This window comes from Papio anubis, chromosome 18 (genome assembly GCF_008728515.1).
Source record: "Papio anubis isolate 15944 chromosome 18, Panubis1.0, whole genome shotgun sequence".
In the NCBI taxonomy this organism is placed as follows: Eukaryota; Metazoa; Chordata; class Mammalia; order Primates; family Cercopithecidae; genus Papio; species Papio anubis.
In genome coordinates, this window is record NC_044993.1 from 66,353,548 (window position 1) to 66,369,796 (window position 16,249).

The 16,249-nt window shown below is 39.1% G+C and overlaps 1 protein-coding gene across 1 annotated transcript in view; it reads right to left on the minus strand.

Moving 5' to 3' along the window:
- The window catches only part of RBFOX1 (RNA binding fox-1 homolog 1), a 2,483,424-nt gene that overhangs the window by 111,634 nt on the left and 2,355,541 nt on the right, over positions 1-16,249 (minus strand). Inside the window, 3 exon segments of the mRNA XM_031657938.1 lie at positions 3,339-3,399; positions 5,116-5,208; positions 13,736-13,789. Coding sequence (XP_031513798.1) covers positions 3,339-3,399; positions 5,116-5,208; positions 13,736-13,789 — 208 coding nt within the window.

Sequence of the window (16,249 nt, forward strand, 5' to 3'; positions counted from 1 at the left end):
CCTGAGAATAGCATCCACACCCTCTATGTTACGAACCATACACCTCTCTAACAGACAGGTATCCCATCACATTTAGAATTCAGTCTTTTTTATCACTGGAAACTTTGCAGCTGCTAAAACTTTTTCTGGATATGTGATTGAGGTAATGTATGAATGTGATGCTGGCATTGATAACTATATTTCATCACCTGGAGATGACCTGAAACTTTGATAGCTCTAGTAATTTATAATTTTGCTGAAGTACAATTTCTATGCTTTGCGAGAATGAAATATGAAGCTAATGAGTGAACCTCACCGATGGCTTAATTTTCTCATTTCAATGGGACTTTATTGGTCCTGACTTACCCTCTTTTGCCATAACTCTATCCTCCTGCCTATTAAGGATTTGAGAGGGCCCTATATTTTATCAGTAATATTGTATTGCCACTTAAGGGAATTTATTTGTAGTGGCGATACTCATGAGTTGAAACTTGGGACTACTTTTCTTTGAATACCAAAGTTCTCCATAATCTCCACTACAGAAGCCACAGTCTTTATATAATTAGAATTGACATTTGTTTTAAATAAATTCTACTGTGTCTATCCATCAACTCCTTAGGTGCCATACTCAGTATGTGTGACACGAACAATTCTGAGTTCCCTTTTGCAGGTACATGGATGAGAGACCTGTATGACTGACTTAATCCTGGAAACTGAGTGCATGGCTACCTGGAATGGGACATGGGATGTGCAAGGCAACATCGGGCAGGAACACGAGGTTGCACATTTAGCAATTTTTTTACTATTGTAGTTGATTGCCACTTGAGTGCATTTCTACAAGAAGACAAAGGGAAAGTGATGCCTGATACACACACGCAGGCAGGGTCACAAGATTCTGTTACTTCATAATAAAAAGAAAATGCTAGGCCAGAAGTGGTGGCTCATGCCTATAATCCTAGCATTTTTGGAGGCCGAGACAGGCAGATTGCTTGAGCTCAGGAGTTCGAGACTAGCCTGGGCAACATGGTGAAACTTCATCTCTACAAAAAGTAAAAAACTAGCTGGGCATTGTGGCATGTGGCTGTAATCCCAGCTACCAGGGAGGATTGCTTGAGCCTGGGAGGCGAGGTTGCAGTGAGCCAAGATTGTGCCACTGCCCTCCAGCCTGGGTGAAAAAGTGAGACCCTGTCTCAAAAAAGAAAAAAAAAATTGCTTTCATTACTTCATCTTCTCTAGCCTCAACGTTGCATCTCTAAAGTAGGGATAATCATGTCCTCTTTACAGGACTTCGTGTGTGTCTAGTGCACTTAAAATGCCTCATATAATGCATACCTCATATTCCAGAAAGCCTAGTTATTTATAAACGGGCTTTGAATTGTGTTTAAAAAATCCTACAGGACTAGTTTTCAGTCCCTCGGGATAAAATTGATCAATAACTCTTTTAAAATAAATATACATGCACATGGCTTATGGAATACTATTTGGCTTTTCTTGCTCTAGTTTCTCACTCGGCACACATGAGCAGCTAGTCATAAACAGGCTCGCATGTGCCTGGGCAACTGTGCAACTTTGTAATTAAAGACTGCCCAACCGTCAGGTTGATGTTACCATGTTTTAAATCTAGCAAGTTTCAGAGTCACTGCTTTTACCCAAGTAGAAAGGGCTGTATGACACATAAATCAGGTTTGCTTCAGTTCCGCACTGGCCATTAAAAGTCTGGTGTGAAGATAGTCTTTACCATTTAAGGGCATGTCTTGGTTGCTAAAGCTGAGAAAAATGGTCAGCAGAATAAGCAATTCTTCTGGTCTTTCAACTTAGAGCCCTATTACATAGATGGTATATCCCTGTTTAATGATGCCCCTTTTAAAATTAAGAGCAAACTGACTGTCAAATTGGTAGTCACTGGCAAAGAAATAGGAAAAACAAAACTACCAAGTGACAATACATTGCTAATCACAATAAAACAAAATGATCTAACAATCAGTATTTAGTTCTGATTGAACCCATTTATCTGTTTTGTGTAATATTACGTAACCACTGAAATGAATTAGTCTAATCTTTATATATTGAAAGAACTCTTATATAGATTTATAAAAACCCAATTATCAGGTGTATCATATTAGTCACATAAAAATATACAATACTGTGAATACTACAAATGAACACCTATTACGTGCATAGGCATGAATACGCAAAATAAAACTAGTACAGCAATCTGTAATTGTGGCTTCCTGTGATGGGGAGGTAGGAAACCAGGGTGGCAATGGAGTTATTTAAAATATATTTTAGACTTGTTTTTAATGTTGCTTTAAAAAAGTATCTCCTTGTGCAATTAAAACTTTAGAAGTATAAAATTCCATATATCTCCTTTTGATGTAATAAAGTTATATTATTTTCATAAACCTGAATTAAAGAAAAAATGTCAGTCTCACAATTTAACACAACAATTAGCATTTTGGCATGTTATCATTTATCTAAAGTTATGCTATAAACATTTATTTCAATTTTTTAATTATGAGACCCTTTATGGTCTCTATCCTGCTCATTTTAATGGGCATAATATTCTACCCTGTGTCTATACTTCAACTTCATTGCTTTAGTTTTTGGTACAATTAAGTATGTGATTAACATAGTGGCAGGTTTCTTCCCTATATATCTTAAGAGATACTTATTTTGAGAAGAATTAAAGAATCAAAATGTTTGAACATTTTTTAATGACTCATATGTGAATGCTTTTTAGGAGTTTTCAGAAGTTTTATTGATAAAAACAGAAATTGCATTATCCTGATGGGGTCTGCAATACACAGCAACATTCTCAACTAGCCCAAAATAACACTGAGCAGCCCAGAGAGGAACAAATAACTCACTCACAGGTTCTGATAACCCTGTGGAATTCAGACATGAGGTATCCTCCAAACCACTTCAAATGCCTAATCTTTCTGGAGAAGACTCAAAGACAGAATAAATTATGTGATTGCACCTCCAGGAATGATTAGTAATCAACGAGGAGATGGTGTTGAAAAGCAAACAAACTAAACCTCCAATTCTCCCCTCAACTTACTGTAATAACCAATTAAATTATCAAACTAATTTCCAAATAATTGCTGTATCTCAATCCCAAACAAGAGTTATTCTAGAAAGAAGGGAAAAAGGGCATACACACTTAACCTGAACACTCCATTTGCCTTTGTTGTGAAAATAATCTTACTGATGTAGGTGGTTCACTGTACCAGCAGGTCAGTAGTAGAAACAGTGTCAATGCCCAGCAAACACAGCTTGTTGTAATAGAATCTCTGGTTAAATTACTTGAAGAGTTAGAGGTAGAGAGAATTTCTTGTAAAAGGCCAATCTCTACTTACCATTTGTATAAGGGTTGACGGTCTTTTTATTTGTCATTACACGTGCTGTGGCATTATTTACCTATGTACATAGAAAACTCAAATAAGCACATATTCTAGGGCCAGCTCCCAATTCAATTAGTTGCATGCATTATGACCGTGATTACTTATTAAAAAAAGAAAACTGAAAACTAAAATGCATTTTAATTTATAAAAGGCAGTAGGTGCATAACAAAATCATACATTTTAAAAATTACATGTACTTCATAACCATTTAACTTACAAATCATTTCAATAAAGCAATGTCATATCATTAAGAGTTTAATAAAGAGACAGTAAAAGCAAATTAAAAGATACTGCATAATTGAAGATTTAAAAGCATGCGTGTACTCCATGGTAACACAGAAACAATATTTTTTTAACATAAAATAAAATTTATATGAAGGAGCATGCAGTGGAGAAGAGAGAATAGACAAGGTACAAGGGAACATAAATGTCAAAAAAAGGGACAAACAAGTCTTAGCCGTGTGCAACACTTTAAGAGGAAAGAACCATCAGGAAAGCAACATCTAGCATTCAACACTTGGAACAAGAGCCTTTTACATCGCAAGAATTAACAAAATCATTCAAGCTTTAAAGTCACAGCTAACAAAAGGATAAAAGACAGGGTGCATTGTTTAACACAATATGGAGTTAACAATCTGAGTAAGATGTGCACCGGTCATAACTCAATCCAGTCAGTGCCTCCCAGGCTAGCTTAGAACGTACACTCAATTACAGGCGTACCAATATCCAAAAAAATAGAGCATCAAGAAAACTTAATACGACAAGTCAAAAAAATTCACGTGGTATATATATGTATATAGATATATCAGCACTAAATACGTGAAACGGCAGATGGACTTCACCACTTACCATTCACCACCATCGCCAGCATGGGTTTGTATACAGTTACCATGGTTACTGAGAGTTTGGTGAGGGGCCTAAGCGTTATCGTCGAAGGGGAAAATGAAAGGCAAAATATGCAACATCTTACTCCAAAGACTAAAGCATTTGTAACTGGTATTAAAAAAAAAATTTTAACAAATATGACCCTGTGGCTATGTTGCGGGAGATCCCAGTGGCACAAATAGCAGACTCTGAGTGTCAGTATTTTGGTATTTATGCTTTCAGTGAACAGGGGCCAGATATTGAACAGGAAATCCTGTTTGGTTATTCACTTTGTTACCAAAAGAATACAGAAATTCAAACTGGCTTCTTAAAAAAAAAAAAAAAATCAGAGGTTTAGTAAAAACCTCTGATTTTTTTTTTCCAAAAAACAAAACAAAACAAAACAAAAAATACAATCTTTTTTGCTTTCCCAATTGGGTTTAATTTGCAAACCACTGTGGATCCCTCTTCAACCCTGAAGTGGAAAGAAAAAGAAAAATAAACTGTTCTGTATTTTATTTGGTTTGCAACACTGTGTATTCTTTGGAACCTACTGCACCCATTAATTATAAAACATAGAAAATAACAACAACAACAACAAAAAACCCTTTTCCGATTAACCTTTCTTTTGTCTCACGTTTGCCATCCACCTTTCAGTGGTAATAAGAGTAACATAATAAAGTAAAATTTAAAAAAAAAAGTAAGGCCAGTTTTCCTTTTTATATATAAAAATATATATATATATATATATAAACAATGAGGGGGAATGGGGTCACATACAAGACGCCAATGATGCATCTGGAACAACGAATGAGCGTGAAGCAGACATTTATAAAAAGATGAAAAGGAAAATATTTTGAACATGCACCTCGATTTTACGGCCCTCTACCACGGTGCCGTGTAATTTCTCCCTCGCCCTGTCCGCATCGGCACTATTTTCGAAAGTTACGAAACCAAATCCCTGCATGCAGGAGGGAGAAGGGAAAACAACATGCAGATTATTATTTCCGTCAACGACCACTTGGTAACGTTCTCTCGCTTTAATTTCTATGTCTTGTCCTGGCTTCAGTTCTGTAACATGCAAATTAGAGAAATTATAAGAGTACTGAGATGTGCAATAATTGAGCGACAAATGTGAACAAGATATTTTTTTCTGTCACCAGTTAGCTGTAACCCCTGAAGTATTCAAAGAAGGATACCAAAAATACCTTTCTAAATGTCACTACAGAAGAAAATAAATCTAACGAAAAGAAAATGAGATCAAAATAAATTTACAGTGTCTTCACAGAGAATAAAATGAAATAACGAGGAAAAGAAAAGGGAACCACTTTTTTGACATGCAAATTAAAAATAAAATAAAATAAAACGTGTGCACGAAATTCAACAATGAATGCCAAAATCCTCTAACATTGCCTACAGAGTCATGCCGTGTGGTTTTAAGAACATCTCTTCTTCATGCAGTTTTAGGGTTATTCAAATTTGTCAATTCTACAGCCTTTACTTCTCAAAAATAAAAGTTAAAAGCCTAAAAAAGGAAAGACCTTTTTTAATAACAAATCTTAAACTCTTCGGTCTAGTAAACAAAAAAGTCACATGAAATGAATAGAAATAAACTTCAGTTGATTAATACAAACAATTCAATATTTGTGATCATACTTTCCCCACTCTTCAAATTGCATACTTGCTTTTGAATCTGACAACCTTCCATCCTACTTTATTAACCAGAAAGGGAAAGGTGTACCCATATTGTAAAGTTCTGGCATTGGGTCAATATTTACTTTTCATATCAACGGGCAGCAAAAAAACTTTGTTAATAGAATGTAATTTGTAATAATATTCTGGCCACTTCCTCTTTTACTGATAGATAACATATATACCTTTTAATTTACCACAAGTACATTGGCTTTTAATATTTCAACCTCAAAAATCAACCCCACTAAACTATATTGTCAAAATCCATATTTTGTCTTCACTGACATTGTTCTTAAGTACAGAAAATATGACACATTATTTTTAAAGCCCCTAAAAATATTTGTACATCTTGTTCAGAAATATACACCAACCTTTTGAACAATTTCCTCATAAATATCCCCAGCTCTTTCTGATTGTTCACTGTAAACTGGGTGAAATCAAGCAATACTTTGGGGCTCCTTATAGCATCAAATAATCCATGTTGGCTCCAAGCTTAGTTGGGACAGTGTAATACCTAGTTTTACTAAAGAAATGCACAATAATTACAAATACATGGTAGTTACAACCAACTGGTGATAACTTCCAATCCTACATTAGATCTCTATAATGACCTCCAAATTTAAGGCTAAAGAGGTATTGGACACAGGGTGGGAAACATCACACACCAGGGCCTGTCAGGGGGTGGGGGGCTGGGGGAGGGAGAGCATTAGGAGAAATGCCTAATGTAAATGACTAGTTGATGCGTGCAGCAAACCAACATGGCACATGTATACCTATGTAACCTGCACGTTGTGCACATGTACCCTGAAACTTAAAGTATAATAAAACAAAAAGTGTTGTACAATGGACTGGCTAAGGGAACTTTTCAACAGTCAGAATAGGCTCATCGGCCGCAGAGGACAGGGGATGTGGATGTATTCCAGTGAGGGTAGATGATTATTTGTCAGGATTCTATAGATAGCTGTACCTCAGTATCCAGTACAGATTAGTTCCAAGACACCCTCGCCCCAGATTCCCAAATCCTTGCATATTCAAGTCCCACAGTCACTCCGTGGAACGTGAGTATAGAGGAAAATCAGCCCTCTGTATATCGTAGAACGTGAATATAGAACAAAATTAGCCCTCTGTATATACGGGTCCCACATCCTGGGAATACTGCCTTTGGTTGGAGAAAAAAATTCACGTGTAAGTGAACCTGCACAGTTCAAACCCGTGTTCAACGGTGAACTGTATTGAGAAAAATAACATTTCTTTAGGGGATTGAACCAAATTACCTTCCATAATCTTTCCCATGGTGAGGCTCTGTGATTAGGATAAGCCTGAATTATCTGATTCATTTAAGATGACTTGCTCCATAACAGAAGGGGTCTTGCTTAGTCTTCTACATGCAGTATGCCCATATTGGGTACATGAATACACTTGCTAACTGTATAGTTCGGAAATGATTGTTCTTCAAAGGGAAAAAAGACAGAATTGAGGGTGATTTCGCTCAATTTGACAGTTCTAACTCTTGGCCAGTAGCTATCAAACGTAGCCGCACATCAGAAGGAACTCGGCAGCACATTAAACATTGACATTCCTGAGCCTTGCTTTGGATCTACTGGATTAGAATCCCAGAGTGGAGTCCAGAAATGTGTTTGCTTAAAATGAGTGGCCCAGCGATTTGATTTCCATGACCTCTCATTTCACTATGTGTGATCAAAACCATCAAAAGAAGGTTTTGGGCCAGGCATGGTGGCTCACACCTGTAATCCAAGCACTTTGGGAGGCCAAGGCAGGAGGATCACTTGAGCCCAGGAGTTTGAGACTGGGCTGAGTAACATGGCAAAACCCCATCTCTACCAAAAAAAAAAAAAGAAAAAAGAAAAAAAAGAAAGAAAAAACCAGCTGGGTGTAATGGTGTGCCCCTGTGATCCCAGCCTGATCCCAGGAGATTGAAGCTGTAGTGAGCTGTGATCACACCCCTGCACTCCAGCCTGGGTGACAGAGCAAGACCCTGTCTCCCCCCCCCAAAAAAAAAAAAAAAAAGCCCGGTGTGACAGCCTACACCTATTGTCTCAGCTACTTGGGAGGCTGAGGTGGGAAGGTTCTTTGCTTGAGCCCGGGAGGTTGGGGCTGCAGTGAACTGTGACTGTTCCCCTGTGCTCCAGCCTGGGTAAGACCCTGTCTCAAAAAGAGCAGGTTTTCATTCTTTGTAATAAGTGAATTTTGTATTGCTGATTTCTATAGATTCTTGACTATAGATTTTGACTCGGTTACTTGGAGCTTACATGTAGAGGTACAGCTAAAAACCGCATGTCCCAGGCTTCTTGGGGACGTTCTCTTCCTCCCTGATGGGCCTAACTTCCTACCAACCATAGCCATGCCACAGATTCCAAAAGGAATCAGAGAAACGAGGGCTTTGGATTTATATTCTCTCTAGGCAAGACAAGAAAATCCATAGCCCCACTGGTGTAGCTGGAGGGCGAGGTGGTGCCATTTCTGCCGATGGGAACTAGCAGTCATTATTACCACAGCACCCGGAAGAACATAGCCAGGTGAGACTGAACACTCACCCACCTGTCCAACATTATCCTCCAGAATCTTGCTCTCATGCTTCATGTCTGAACCCAAGGCAAACCTACTGCCCTGAAATCAGCATCATGTGTTTAGGAGAGACAAAGGCGGAAAGAGAAATACATTTTGAATCCCAAGGAAGGGGCACGTACTAAAAAGGAAATAGCCTGATCTATTCTCAAGTTCTCACTTTTTAAGCGAAGAGAATATATTAATTCTTTTTTTATGATTATTCTCATTATATTCTGCTAAACTTCTTTCTCTCTTGTCGGCTACTTGGTATTCCTCATTTAGAGTTGAGATTTGCCAAAGTTGGGTGCAGAAAGAACTTGATCCAGACAGTCCTCAAAATGCCAAACAGACTTTCCTACCTGTTCCATTGGACAATTCTACCTCCCATCCAGAAAAGAAGGGGCACGGCCTCCCTGGGTTAGCAGGTTATCAAAATTCTCACCTGGGGGTTGCAATGTAACCAGAAAGCCCTCACCTGGTCCTCTCCATGAGCAGGGAACCTTTGCTATGAAGCACAGGTGCCAGGCAACTTTTGAGAACAGGTGCTAAGGTTGTTTTTTTCTGACCTGCCTCATGGTCGGGATTCTAACTCAAGGAAACAGCAATTTGCAGTTTTTAAAAAGATGAATATTTTTACCTCTGCCTTAAAAAGGAGAACAAAACAAGCACATTCTGAGCCTAGCTTGCTGGGCATAGGGCTGAGTGTGATGCTGATGTGTAACTGCTTAAAAAATCAAGACTGCAAGAAAGGGGTACAGAGAAGGGGAGTCAGAGACACATCTTCCCAGTGTTTACCTTTAATGCTACTAAAGAAAAGAAATCGGTGGTCTGTGCCCTGCTGTGAACAGGTACCATCAGTAGGGTAGATAACGGCGGCCTTAAGAGGATTGCCAGACTGGCGTGACTTGCTTACTTTAAAGTATTTTTGCAAATCATACATTCTGATCCTCCTGTATCCTAGTTATTGTTCTTTTTTCATCTTTTGTATTTTTAGGCAATATCTTCCTTTTTTGCATTCATGCAAATACACCATTTTATATCTTAAAGGCTTAAATAAAGCACGCTCGATGGATGAATGTACGGATTTTTCATCTTAGATGAAAAAATCCAGTCCTCTAGTTTCTGGTACAGGGAAATCATATTTAGAAGAGGGGAGCTGTTGATGTGAGTATCTGAAGAATCATTTTCCGATGGGACTATGAGCCCTCTCGTCTCACTTTTACTCCAGTGACCTTTGCACATGCAACTCCTCCTGCCTGCAAGACATCCCTCTTTCCCCTCTCTGGGAAATTCTTATGCATCTCTCACTCTCAGCTTACATGTTCCTTCTTTCCAGAAGCCTGCTCACAGTATCCGTCTGCCTGTTCAGACTCTCAGCGGCCGCTCACATCACCATAGAACAACACAGGCTACTGCAGTCACTCAGCTTCCTAGTCCGTCTCTCCTGCTACTCAGGAAAGCCCATGAAGACAGGAAGTATTTCTGCCTTACTCATAGTTGGCTCTCATGAAATGCAACACACACTTACTGATATCTACTGAATCAAAGATCAAAGTGTAGATTTTTGTTTTTTCTTTGAGACAGAAGTTCACTCTTCTTGCCCAGGCTGTAGTGCAATGGCTCGATCTCGGCTCACCGCAACCTCTGTCTCCTGGGTTCAAGCAATTCTCCTGCCTCAGCCTCCTGAGTAGCTGAGATTACAAGCACGTGCCACCACACCTGGCTAATTTTGTATTTTTAGCTGAGACAGTGTTTCTCCATGTTAGTCAGACTGGTCTCGAACTCCCGACCTCTGGTGATCCGCCTACCTCAGCCTCCCAAAGTGCTGGGATTATAGGCGTGAGCCACCGTACCTGGCCAGATTTCTTAAGTATATACTTAGGGGGGAGTAGCTGTATCTGTCTATAGCTCCCAAATAGACCATATCATAGGTAAACGAGATGGTTGGGTAAATCTCCTAAAAAGGAAAAATAAATTACAGGATCATTCACCCCTGAATGCTTACGAATTCTCATTTTCTGTCTGATATCTCTTTAAAATGTGGTTTTTCTGCATTCTTGCTATTCATCCATACATTAAATACTTGAGTTATACATTCCCAAGATAATATGCTTACTGCCTGTTCATGTATCTTGTTGTTGGTTGGTTGTTCTGAGACAAGGTCTCACTCTGTCACCCAAGCTGGAGTGCAATGGTGCAGTCATAACTCACTAAAGCCTTGACCTCCTGGGATCAAGCAATCCTCCTGCCTCAACCTCCCCAGTAGCTCAGACTACAAGTGTGTATCACCATGCCCAGCTAATTTTTAATTATTTTGTGGAGGTGGGGTCTCCCTGTTGTCCAGACTGGTCTTGAACTCCTGGCTTCAGACAATACTCCCACCTCAGCTTCCTAAAGGGCTAGAATGCGCATCCACCCCTTAAGTACGGATGGGTTTCTATGTCCGCATCCACATACACACAAATCCAGCACACACAGCCTTCAGCACTGAGTGGCCTGCCTGAAGAACTGCTCTAGAGAACGAAAGGCAAGAAGGTGAGTTCCTGGCTCATAAGGGCCCACTCATTTTCTGGCTGTCTGTCCAGCGCCAAATGATGAAAATGAGGTCATAGCAATGGTACAGGTTTCTGAACCATTAAAATGGAAATGCTCATCTAAATAAGGCTCTTTCCCATAAAGGATGATGTCAAGTATGAAAAATATCCCTGTGAGCTGCTGCCCCCATTTAGCAGTTCCAACTGGACTGTCTCAGTGCCATTCCAGCAGTACCTAAACAGTCAGCTCCAACACCTGCAAGACAAGCTCTTTCAGAGGGCGCATACCCACTGAGAGAGGCTATTTTAGATGTTTCCTAAACCAAAAGAATAAAGACCAAAAAAAGACAGCTTCACAAAGTCAGGATCTGGATGTAGCAAACTTAAATGGTCTTTTTCCTGAAGCCCCCAGAGATAGACTAATCATGGGAATGACGGAAGATGTCTTAAAAATAGTATCGCCATTGTACTTTCAAAATAGCAAATGATATTCTTCTAATGTCCCAAAACAGCTCTCAGAAGGAATTAAATAGCTTTCTTCAATTGGCAAAAGTTACAAAACAAAACATAAATTAAACATATTAAAAAATCAAACACATCTTTGAAGGCAGTGCTGCTATAGACAGACTGAGAGTCAGAACAAAGTTGGTCAACATTCAGGTCATCTACAATTTTACCAAGAATACAGAAGGCCCGAGTGAACAGGATTAGGCTAGGCACATTTTTCTCTCAATGCACTTTGCTTTGCAGTAATAGAGATAGTCCCCAAAATAATTTTCATACCAGAAGCAGGAAGATAGTTAAGTTCGAGAATGATTGTAAAATATCTGAAGCTATGGAAAAATGACAAGGTCCCTGAAGGAGCAGAATCACAAAGTGTAATGGATTCTGTTTTGCTTTTGTTTTCACTCATCTGACGGATTACAACATCACTTTGGCCGTGGAGGAGAAAATACTGCGGTTTTCTTTCCTTGATGCGATCAGCATCATCCTAGCTAATTAGTACTAAATCAACTTAGGAGGGAAGAAAACTGTCCAAAAAAAAAAAAAAAAAAATTCAAAGGTTTGCTTTATGGGGGCAAAGGTGGTTATATATACCCAAAAGAACTGGCACTGTGGCCTGTGACACTTCAAATAAAGCCAGTACCACTTAGTGACCCTCCATGATGCTGACTTGCCCCAAATTGCCAGTGTAAGGAGAGTCAATAGGCTGAAACCAGTATCTCTCAACATTTGCATTCATAGTCTGAGGATGCAAGGAGAAGGGAACTTAAAATTCCTAACAGCCTGGGCAGTGGCAGCTAGGAGACCTGGCAGAGCTATTGAAAGCATTCACTTTCCGGTTACCAAGATCCATATCTTTTTTGTTCTCCATGATTTCTCCCTGTTAACCCCTTGTGTCTGCTGATAGGTCTCATGTGTTGTTTTCCTCAATTGGGGATTTTCATGGGGTTCCTGAGTGCTCTGTGGGTGCAGGTGGTAAGAGGACACTTGAAGAACAGCAGCAACAACCAAAGCCCAACACTATTAAGCACCACTGCTTGTTACACTCACAGGGAAGGCTTGTCATGGGTCTAAAAGGAGAGACACAGCATTGATCATTTTAAGGACAGGCCTGGAAGTGTGGTTAAAACACAGGTTGCTGAGCACTAACTTGACAGTTGCAAATTCAACAGGTCAGGGCTGGAGCCTGAGAACTTGCATTTCTAATCAGTTCCTGGTCTGGGACCACCCTTGGTTAACCACTGATAGAGAGGCTTTAGAAGTGTTTGTGTTTTTTTCTTCTCCCAACATATTTCTTTTGTTTGTTTCTTTGTTTTTGAGACAGGGTTTCGCTGTCACCCAGGCTGGGGTGCAGTGGTGCAATCTCGGCTCACTGCAACCACCACCTCATGGGTGCAAGCCTCCCAAGTAGCTGCGACTGCAGGTGCTGCCACCACACCCAGCTAATTTTTGTATTTTTAGTAGAGATGAGGTTTCAACATGTTACCCAGGCTGGTCTTGAGCACCTGACCTCAGGTGATCTACCCACCTCAGCCTCCCAAAGTACTGGAATTACAGGCATAAGCCATTGCACCCAGCCTGTATTTCTGTTTTGAAACAGAACCTCTCCTGATCCCAAACCTCCCCATAGAGCCCCTGACTTTGATTAGAGCTTGGGAATCCATTTAAAAATTGGTTTCCTCGAAAAAACAAACTCAAAGCAATGGCAAATCGCAAAATGTGGATTGGTAAACATAGTAATGAATAAAATTACATTCAAAAGGTTGGTGTATATGAGATTTTTCTCCCCTACAACCCAGGAAAATAACTGCACTTTATTAATACAGAATAATCACATATTTACCTGCTCATGAGACTATCAACTCACTTTTTAATATAAAGAACATAATTATCACTGAAAAACAAAAATGTAGCAACATCATTATTTTTTTAAGCATGGATAATTTTCCTCTGGAAACTTGATAAAAAAATATATATATATTTAACAGCAATTTAAAATTATTCCCCTTATACATTTTAAACTGAACCCGATGTCTTTCCCACCATTTTGAAAACGGAAGGTGGTCTCTAAAGGAACTCCCGCTGAAGTGTATTTTCACAATGAGCTGATTAAGACAGTGCAGTTGTTTCCCCTTACAACAAACATTTAAAAATAAACTAAACAATTCTAAAGTGAATTAAGTTGCTTACCTTTGAGCCTCGCTCATTAAAAATAATTTCAACATCTAAGATTTTACCAAATTGCTGCAAAGAAATAGAAATATCTTATAAGCAAGAAGAGAAATGCAGTAGACATTATTAGGTACAGTAGTAATTGTTTCCGACGCCAATTTTTTCTCTTAATATCAAGGATATACATTTTATGTTTTATGGCTAATGGGCTTGAAACAAGAGAAAATAAAACCACCCATATTTTCTCCTTATTATGGAACACACCAACAGGGCTTGGTACAAAATATTAAGAGGTGAATTCTACTTTACTTTTTCTTTTTTTTTTTTTTCCTGTGTGCATGTCTGCGTTCCCAGGCACTGAGCAGCAAAGATTTAAAAGTGGCTAGTATGTATATACAATGACCGTTCTGGTCTATCCCACCAAACAATGGAAGAAACACCCTTGATGAAATGCGATTTTGATAATCAATGTCCAGTGAGAATTTGATGTGATTGGTTTTGACTCCCAGCTCACATAAAATCTAGGAGCAGCTCTATCATATGAGAAAGAAACTATGAACACAAAAGCAAACTCCACTATCCAGGCACCATCATCATGATGGTATCAGCAGTTGTAATCAGTGCTTGGGCTGAAATTCTCTCAAGATAATTCTCTATATTATTAAACAAACAGATTTTAGATAACTAGCATGACTAGGCTCTATGAAAAGTCCAGAAACAGAGACTCAGATTATAAATAGAGACAAATAAAATGCAGACACCTGGTTAAATTTAAATTTCAGATTTTTCAGGATATGTCACACGCAATATTTGGGACATACTTATACTTAATATCTGTGGTTTATTTGAACTTCAAATTCAATGATTGCGTCTTACATATTTTTTAAATTGGTGAAATCTGGAGTTTCCAGTGAGAAATGCACATCAAGCAATTCTTGATTCACGTTTCAAAATGGAGAGTATGGGCCCTAGAACTACGGGCATCAGATCATCTGAAATCCTTTCCTCCAACCTTGGAAGTTTTTCAGTTTTCTGAGATTACACGAAGTAGTGTGGGCATTTCTTGAGTATAATAGCCTAACCTGCGTATGAGCAGGCAAGAGAGAGGGTGATGTAAAATCATGTACCGTGGCCCAGGAAAAATAAAATGAGAGTTTTATCTCCAGGCAGAATGAGAGCAAATGCCCTTTGAGTGATTAAAAATTAAACAGGGCAACATAAATATTTCCATCCTCTTTTTTTGTTTTGTTTTGAGCTTTCCTATCATTCCATTCACTTCTGCATTCTGGATTTTAATTGCATCCTTTATGACCCTCAGAGGTTCTGTATTCCATTTCCCCCTGAATGGACAGCATTACACGTACTTCCGTGTAGCAGAGGACAGAGTGACTGGGGTGAGGGGTGGGGCAGGATGAAAAACGAACAAACAAAAAGACCACACGAGAAGCAGGGGAGGTTTGCCTGACCAATGTGTTCCAGTCAGAGTATCCAGAGACGCAGAGAGTGAATGTCAAGAGGGTCCTACTAACATTCAAAAAACAAACTATTTAGAACATACAGATGCTATCCTCTGGAATGTACAAAGAAATCCACCCTCCCCGAAACAGTAGAAACAAGTGTGTATGCCACTGGAATACAGACAGCTCAGTCTTGAAATAAAAATAGTTCTGACTATGGAAAAAAGTAACCAAAAGTTTGTCATTCTGTACCATAGAAATGTGCCCATGCCTCAGGATCCATACACTATCCAGCCAGGGGAATCATAGACGTGCATATTTCTAGTTGTGAAACAAAGAACTACTAGTACTTCTGCTCAGAGAAGCAAAGGATAGGAAGAAACCAAGGAGAAAATACTCAGAAGAGAATACAGAAATGGGTCACATTGCTCGCACACACAATGGAAATGCCAACAAACATGCAGCTAACTCATCCTGCAATTTGTGGACTTAGATCTTTTGGTCAAGAGAATTCCTTTACAGAGCATTTTCAGTGGCCCAGTTTTAGGCAGAGAAAAATCACTGGAAATAGAAGAAAACTTTCAGATGGGGGAAATGAAGGATTTGTCGTTCAAATGTGAACTGAATTTCATAGTAAAGAAACCTCCAGTTTTGTGAACTCCTCAAGCAGTAATTTTGATACAAACACCCTAGAATATTCAGTCTATACAGACGCTATCATATTTATTTCAGGCATAAGAGCCTAGAAGCACATATATTTACAGAAAGAGAAGCTTGACAAGGACTTCTTCCAAAACCACGATGCAACTGTCATCTATGGAACATTCTCTAGGCAGTCAACCCAAAAACATTTCCTTTAAAATAAGATCTGATTGAGACAAAACCAATCAAACAGCAGTCTTAGCATGTGTCATTCCCTAAATGAAACAATGACATCAGCTGCCCTGAAATGGTCTCAAAGTTTGCTTCTGTGGCAATTGCTGTTAGGTTGACGGTTCTCAAAGCCAGTGAAACAAGCCCGAAGAAGAATGCTGATGTAAGCCCCATTTCCAAGACAGTTGTGTACTATATTTAT